Here is an 8,813-nt window from a genome sequence, read left to right on the forward strand (position 1 = left end):
CAGCTGAATGAGAGCAGGGCCGAAGGGGAGGATGCCTCCCATGACGAATTCCTGGCAAGCGGCTATCGCTGTAGAAGGACTGGTTGCTCCGGGATCATGACGAGGAATCGGTTGTGGTTCTTAACCGGTTCTCAATGGTCTAACAACGAACAATCCTAGGGTCGCGAAATCGATGACGCATGGTCTTCAGTTAAGCAGACGTCATTTGTATCACCAAGTCTTGTCGCGGCCCTCGACATCACTTAGTCATCGACTTATGTAGTGTGCGCTCGTGCGAATTTACGGTGATATCTAGCTAGTTCTGTGTAGTGATGGTTCCATACCTATAGAAATAAACCTATAGACGCGTTTACTCAAAGTACGTGTTCGTCATCTATGCAGGTGGCGAAATTTAACAGCGAGTCGCGGAGTCAAACAGCTCCGCTTGATTCGAACATATCGCACGGAAGTCCCGTGGTGACTCCCTGAAAAATTCTGCTAATACTAAGCTAGTTCGTTCCAGAGCAGCCGCCTCGGTGGGAATTGGCCGTATTTTTTTCAGCAAAATGTCCAAAGAGCAATTTGGGCGACGTGCAACCCGAATGAATATCTTCAAAATAGAGCACACACCCCCACTGCAGTACTGAAACACTGCAGTTGGAAGTTGGAGAATGGAGGAAGAGGAAGTATGTGCGTTATAATAAGTAGTAGAGGAAGTAGGTATCACGTGAAAGTTTTTAAGCCAATTAGATTTATCCAACTCGCCGATTTCACGAATCCGAGTCGAGCAAAATAGAACACGTTCTATTTCGCCAACTCGTCGACTTGTCTCCGACTCCGACACCAACACAATCGAATTTCAGCCCATTGTGTTGGACGGTGATTGTGTTGCACTTGAAATCGGTACGATTTGCTGACAAAAATCGATAGTGTAAACCCAGCATTACAGGTACTTGGGCCGTTCCAATAATAAAATCATAGTAAATAAACAGAAATTGTGTTTACTACAAGTCTGAAGGTTTATGTACTCTCTATCGTCTAATAATGTTCATGTAAATGCCATCCATATGCTTACTAGCACGCGCGCAGTAACAATGCTGTAGAGGGGATATTTGAAAGGCTTTTATGTGGAATTACTGGGCATTAGCGAGTACGTAAACATTGAGACAGTTAATACTGGTAGATGATAACGTGGTAGTTGAATACTGTTTCTGTTTATTTACTATAATTTTATTTATAAGAACCGCCCCAAGTGGCAGTGCGTTTGCTGAGAATTGGCAGTCGTGTCACCCCAAGGGCACTTCACATCATGGGTCCTCATTGTGTGTGGCAGGGGGGAAATTATTTTTTTCAGGGGAGCTCTTTTTCAAAAGTCTGGAAAAAATAGCTCTCGTCAAAAATTTTTACGGGAGCTATTTTGAGCCTCACGGGAGCGATTTCAGAGGTTTGAAGAGCGAATCACTCCCGTGTATTTTTTACCCTGTTCTGTGGTTATAGTCGCGCGACACCTATACGGTTCCTCGCTGCGTGCCGCGCTCAAACTTTAGCACGCACCACGCTCGGACCTCTCTCTTAGGCGGTAACCCCCTCTGTAAACAAGTGAGCAGCACGTTTGTTTGGCGCTGCGACTCTATGCATTTTATATATAGTGCGCACGCATGGTGGCGGTGGTGGTGGTGGATCGATCGCAGTCCCGTAATTACTTTTTACTTTTCGCCGTAGCGTCCGACGGTGCCAACATTCACTTGTTTTATTTTCACGCGGCGTCGGGTCTCGTGCACGTGCGATTCGGCGTGCGTACTGTCGGAGCAACAATCCGGGGGAGGGGGGGGGGAGCTCTAGAACTATAGACCTTCGTTCTGAGCCTGTGGCAGAGCGAAGGGCTATTATTTTTAGAGCTAGGGAGGGGCAGGTATACTTGCCAGAGGTCAGAAGGGTACTGGTCATAGGCAGGGGTGGGTGTAATATTTGGGGGGGAGGGCAGGTGTCATGATCAAAGGGTTAAGTTTGGGTGTAGGGGAGAAGTCGGCAGCGAACCCTCTTTCTCGAGGGTTTCGTCGAGTCGTGGCGTTTGTCGGACATCGACGTGTGTGGAGGCGTATCGCAGCTAGTTCACATCGCTTGTTACTTGTCACGCACTTCTCGATGTTTTCGTGGCGCATTGAGCGTGATATGCTGTACGATCGTCCGCCACTCCGGTGTCGTCTTAGTTCGGGCAAACACACAACCGGTGTCGTCCTAGCGTGCCGCGGACGAACACTTACGAATAGCGCCGATACGGAACAAAGCAACTGCTGGATGCAGTGACGATTAAAGCGGTCATCACATAATTAGAACGAGCCGATTCGGTTCCAACTGTTTAACTAATTGTTTTTGTGTTTGTTTTCGTTTTAGAACAGTGCATGTGAATTTCGGTATTTGGGCCTCATTTATGTGATGGTGTCATTATCTACGTAATAGCATGCACTCTTGGTAATATTACATATGGCCTTTTCTACCACAGCATGTTCAGCTAAATATTCGTATACATCAGTTCACTGTATAAATTTACATGTGATTATTTATTAGGTGTAACTGTAGATCATAATAGTTCAAAAAACACCTTTATTTTCGGCACTATCTCTAATGACAACTGCTTATATTTGAAGCTGCAAACTAGTAACAGGATCAACTTAGCATTCTCACGTCGATTTCTATTTCATTATTCTATTAAATATAATTTAACATCAGAGTAAACACCTGTGCATAATCAGATTTGCTTTTGGGGGATACTTATGTGCGTTAGGAAATTCTTAATTAATGTACATATAAATTCATTAAATGCTCCTTAATTAGTGCATAAATAAGAGATGAATCGTTAGAGCTTCATTGCTCCAGATGCCCACTCGTTAATAACGTGTCTGTCCATGTGCTTATAAATCATCGCGTTTTAAATCTACCCGGCTTTTTCGCACTTGCCACGTTATGCACACGTAGGATCTTTGGCGTGTGTACCCCGTAATTATCAAACATGGCGGACAATGCTTGGTACATTTGGCACGTGTAGGTCTTGGAGGGGATCATATAACCTCCTTATCCGCGTTTTGTAGGAATGACGGACATCGATTCGTGTTTTCGCCCGGGCTGGCGTGAGTTGCCAGCGTCAGAACTTCATGGGCGAAAACCTTACATTTAAGCTCGTGCAGGTTGTAACAAGATTGTCGCTTCAGTTAGCCTTACTAGGCAGTTCTGTGCCATGATACAGGGTTTGTGTAATCACACGCATCTTTATGAATGAAATAAGTTCATTGGATTTCGTTGGAAACTATGAATTCGTATTTATCTTGTGATTATGAATTTGTGACCATGAAATTAACTTACTATCGAAATTTTCGATCTTCCTTCGAGATCCCATCCTGGTGAAGATTTTCCGAAGGGAGATCGAGAATTTCGATAGTAAGTTAATTTCCTGGATTTAACAGAAGATAAATATGAATTCATACACACACACATCTTGCTTGACATTCATGCGTTATTATCGCTGCTTCATGATGCAACATTCAGGCTGACGTGGTAAATTATACGAATAAAATTATTGTAATATTCACATCTTCTGCTGTATTCCTATGATTTTTGTATGACTCACTCTGGCTTTCTAATCAACTTGCGAATTTTTGTGTGAGGGAACAATCTTTCGGTCATTTACCTTGCGCAATGGATCTACAATTGTACCCGCAACCCATTTCCCACGAGCATATATCCCAATCCCTTACAGTAATAAACAGTCGGGACAATAATTAAAATTGTAATTAACCCGTCTTATCCACTGGCATCAATGGCGATACAAAAAAGTAATAGGGTTGTACAATTTATTTTAAACCAATACACAACACACAAGTGGAGAGTTTGGGGTTGGCTTAGCAGAAGCATATCTGCAGTCCTACCAGAATTGTTATCGACCCAAAAAACTATTCACAGCAAGTTACAAGTATTCCAAAATGATCACAAATGGATTATATCAAGAATATTACTGCAAATTAACCAGAAAATAGCAGGTCTCAGTACCTCCGACCAGTACCCACTCCTCTTACCAACTTTAAATATTCAAGCGCTCTCTTCTCATTTTGAAAATGATATTCATTCGTTTAACAATATTTACATATTTTCCCATTCACACACACACACAGATAGACAGATGTCCAGGTCGCGACGCCTAACAATGCAAGCTTTGACCGTTCACAATCCTGGCTCTTCTTCGAGCACCTGTATGTGTTTCGAAGGTGAACACGCCTGAATAATATATATATCAACTCCAGCGTAAACGGGGTATCAGCTTGATCGTGAAACCCGAGGTAATTCGAGGGCTACGACCTGCTCAAAGATGGTAATAATAATAACCCACTAAGAACGTCAATCGCTGGAACCGGATTCTAACGGCCTTCCACACCGGACGGTGCACCACAGGCTTTGCTCGATGGGCAGTCACCTTCCTGTCATGCTAATAACAACTACTCATTCGACAATGTAATTGTATCCTCCAAATAGCACACCCCGCATACCATATATAGACATCTAATATAGCCTGTTAATGCAAGGTTTCCACCACTAGAGTGCATACGCATTAAAACAGAAAACATCGTGTCGCGATAGTACTATGAATATGTAAATGCTGCCGGTGGTGATTTTACGAACTTCAGCACAACACAAGTAACTGTATTAACTCTTACGGAAGGTGACCATTCTTGTGTTGGGTGAATACTTGGGAATATTGATTCAAGCACACTGCTATCTCATGAAGATTACAGTGTGATTTGTATACATCTATCCATCATCATTCCTTTTATATGCCATCTGATTTCATTACTAAGGAGTGATCATCTCAAATGGCCACAGGAAACCCTTCACCACAAATCAGGTTACACCTTTAGTTATGTATCCCATTGTACCTTTCTCCTATTCACTCTCATTTTTGCTGGAACATATTTTATCACCGAAATGTATATATATATATCACTGTCACTAAGCCAGTAAGTTAACCGTGCCAATTAACAATACCTTGAAATTTTTCCCGAACAATTCCGTCTATGTCCCGAACCAAGAAAAATTAATTAAATAACACTATCATGTGAACGGTAAAACTAAGATTAACATTGCGGAAGTCTCAGTTCTAAGTGCAAACAAACCATCAGCTTTGTAAATGTGCTTTTGATCACAATCACACAGACTGATCACACCGCACTATATATCCTGCTGAAGGAACGTGAAGAAATTAACATCCGCATGGGTGTTCGGAACAGGATCCAACATTTGCTTCGAGGACAAATGCATTGCTCCTCGTTCCAAAGCTAGACTGCTCATTTCTGTGCCAGCGTTCTCACAACAGTCATGCTTCTTTTCAGACAACACGAGGACGTAACCGTCATGCAATAACTCTCTACACACAATAAACATATTTTAACAATCACGTAACGACAGCACGGTAGTATAAAATCACTGCTTCCTTACATAATAGCTGGTATTAGAGCAGTATCGATCAAAACCAGAAGTTTGCATTTATCTTTCACCTTCGCTGATCAACTCTAATAAAAATAATCGGAAACGTTTCCACGTCGGCGGCGTTTCTAAGTGAAATTTTGCCGTGAAATAGTTCCTTTGCGTAACTCGCCTTATTCTATCCTAGTTATCGCCACTTAAACTGTTGTCACGGCAACAATTCTTGCTAGAAAACAAGCATCGTCACAACAACATTTGTCGACGTTCATACCTTGCTTATATTTTAGGAGAAGCACATACCACTCTCCACTCTACTCACACTTGTGTTTAATTGTGGTCATTATGATGTTAGTCTGGTTGATGAGACAGTTAGCACTGTGGTATACAGCATTCGCCCTTCAGAGAAAAGAAAATAATATACAATCAGCACAGCAGAGTATTATTGGTCGACGGCTGTCACAGGAAGTCTGAATAAAATAGGAGGGGAGAAAAATCATCGCCTTAGGAAAGAGGTGAGAGAGAGCGGGGAGAGAAAGAGTGAGAAGAGACGAGAAGCGAGGGAAGGGAACAGGTGATGCAGGTTCAGGTGTATAGGTGTGCATTACGTAATCTGGTATATATATGTTTCTTTATCATTTTGCCTAAGATTGAACAACTGGCTCATTTTTATAGTATTGTTTAATCGTCTTACTTCTACGTTACATTCTATAAAGATGTTCTGTGGAAAGGTACTTCCGTTTTTCTGTAAAGCACATATACTTACTGTCCTTCCCTGAAGTAGTCTTTAAGCGTGTTGCTGAATCGTTTTGAATACTTAACAAATTCACGCTTTCTTGTCTCAACCATCTGCAAGTCATTTTAATGAAAACACATCACTACAAAGTTTTGCTTTAAACGATTAAATCCATAGTTACAGCAAGTGAAAACGAACTTCGCTCATGAAATGACAGAACTGTGTGAATTATTTGTGATACATAAAAGCAAATCACCGGCATTAGGACCCACAATTAAAGTTCTTTTTTTGTTAACTTAGGTTACATTGTGACAGAAGCATTACAATGACTCGCCTGCTTTCCTTGCTGGTTTTGTACATAGATGAAGACATTGTTCACTGCATCCAAAAGCTTCTTGATAGCACTCGCAATTTCTCTATAACCAGAAAGGGTGTGTTAGAGAAAATGTTCTGGCGGCACCTCTCCCACAACACAGTAACTGCAGCAATGCTATTTGTTGGTCGGTAATCAATTATAATAATTCTATATTGACAATGGATCCTAATCACTGGTTCACAACCCAAATCTTGGTCTGCAAGCCATATGTGTGTCATCAAGGTCCAAGAGTTACCACTAACTAACCAAACATTTGTTTATAGTACAACAGTGTCTGCAACAAGGGAGCACCTAGCAAGCCCCAAGGTAAGTTAATGTAGGGCACACTCAAAAAGCAGTCAGCACTCCTGCATCACACTCATGCTTTACTACTTTAACAGTCTAGAGAAGTTTCAACTATTTAACGATATTAGACTCACTTGATTGTTTCTAGGAATGCTTTCCTATCGTTGATTTCATCTGGAATGCAGCTCAGAATTTTCTTCAGTGTCACTGCTCTGTAGTTGAGTTCCTTGAACGCTGTTTCACCCCGGTTCACAAGAAACTCTATAACATAAATGCGAACATTTATAAATAGTGCCATTATTTTGCTTCCGTCCAATTCAAACAACTGCTGGTTGAATTCGAACAAGGCCATGTAACTGACAATCGACGCACAAATACTGGCGAGATGGCTTACCAAATGTATTGCACACACGCCATATTTACATCGTGGGCAGTTAGAATAAAGCAATGAGAAACATATATTAACTCAGTTCTAAGTTCTGAAGCAACACCAATTGCACAGCTGAGGTTTGAGCACTTAATTAGATGTAGAAGGCAAAACATCTCCCCTTGGAATTTCAACATACCTGGATTACTGTGATCTCCTTCCAGCCGTAGCATATTCTCATTCATGTTGATCGGAACATCTGCTTTTTGAAGCACATTTGTCACAAGGTCGTGTGTGAAACCTGGGTGCATTGCCTCTACCTGCAGCCCCACAAAGACAAATATCACCGATCAGGCCTCGAATTAAGCGACAAGAGGGGCAAGGCAATTTTTTGGGGGCATGTGAGAAATTGCCTTGAATTTTCTCTAAAATGGATGGGCACCGAGGCAATTTTAAAAGGCATCAAGGCAACACTCACAATTTGAGAAGGGCACCAAGGCACTTTTGTTTTTTACCGTGTATGTACAGACCGTCTCCCACCCACATGTACATCGTCTTCCGCCCCCATGTAAGCTTACACCATAACACCGACCCCGATACACCCCTCTGCTAATGGAAGTACAGTAACAGGGTTCAACATTAACTTTTTATTTTACTAGACCATCGGGCTAGTAAGTGACTGTAACTGAGGAAAACCACTAGCCCTGACCTAACTTCCACTAGCCCAGACCCAGACCATTGTTATGAAAAACTTTCTGGCATCGTATGAATTCTACACAAGCTACACACCGTACAGATCACAGCTGGCCATTCTTGCGCGAGCGTTGTTTCCCGCGCTTTAAATCGCGCGCGGGCCGAGTCCACGTGCAGCATTTAAATATTTGAGTTTTACCACGGGCATACACCATGTACACAGGCGCACGATTTATCGATCGTCTACTGGCAGTGGTTGGCAGCAAGCCACGTTATATATTATTGTTTTTGCCGAAAGGTAGACTGGTATCCGGCCTCACGCTCTGCTAGACAATGTACACGCTCTGCGACAAACAGTGCGGCCGCAAACCAGTCTAGCCAGAGGCACCGACGGCAATTACAGAAAAGGGCAAGGCAGGTCACTGCCGTCGGTCGGGTTGGATTTTCAGGGGCAGTATACGGCGATTGATAGGGGCACCGACGGCAATTGCCGTCGGTGCCGTCGGTTAATTCGAGCCCTGTCACCGATATTATTGGAAACGTTATCTAGATTTAACCCAGATCATACAAGTAACTTTAACTTCATTTGTAACCGTCACTAAGAGTGTAATAAATAGCAAAAGTGTGACATAGGTGGCTGCAAAGATCCTGGAATGTATGGCATTGCATGAAGCAGAGTCAAACTACATCAAACTCACCTTACTGAATGCCACTCGTAGCGTCTGAGCTGCTGCTATGTCCTTCTTACCTAACTGCAATACATGAATAGATGATATCAGGGTAATAACTTAATTTGATGGTCGACACAAAAGAACCGGAGCATTTGTGGTACTTATTATTAAGGCAGTGGCTACGGGTACGGTAGCCGTATCTTAATGTCTCGAGGCTACGGGTACGGGAGTCCATTC

General features: G+C 42.5%; 1 protein-coding gene across 1 annotated transcript in view; it reads right to left on the bottom strand.

The window, feature by feature from the left end:
* Positions 1–3,277: 3,277 nt before the first annotated feature.
* The window catches only part of LOC106816134 (programmed cell death protein 10-A-like), a 7,460-nt gene continuing 1,924 nt past the window's right edge, over positions 3,278–8,813 (bottom strand). Inside the window, exons 2-7 of the mRNA XM_014820690.1 lie at positions 8,604–8,657; positions 7,412–7,532; positions 6,980–7,106; positions 6,519–6,600; positions 6,215–6,297; positions 3,278–5,847 (exon numbers count right to left, since the gene is read on the bottom strand). Of these exons, the coding sequence (XP_014676176.1) occupies positions 5,763–5,847; positions 6,215–6,297; positions 6,519–6,600; positions 6,980–7,106; positions 7,412–7,532; positions 8,604–8,657 (552 nt within the window). The 3' untranslated portion in view covers positions 3,278–5,762. The remainder of the gene's footprint in view (positions 5,848–6,214; positions 6,298–6,518; positions 6,601–6,979; positions 7,107–7,411; positions 7,533–8,603; positions 8,658–8,813) is intronic.

This window comes from Priapulus caudatus, unplaced genomic scaffold, assembly GCF_000485595.1.
Source record: "Priapulus caudatus unplaced genomic scaffold, Priapulus_caudatus-5.0.1 Scaffold1294, whole genome shotgun sequence".
Taxonomy (NCBI): domain Eukaryota; kingdom Metazoa; phylum Priapulida; class Priapulimorpha; order Priapulimorphida; family Priapulidae; genus Priapulus; species Priapulus caudatus.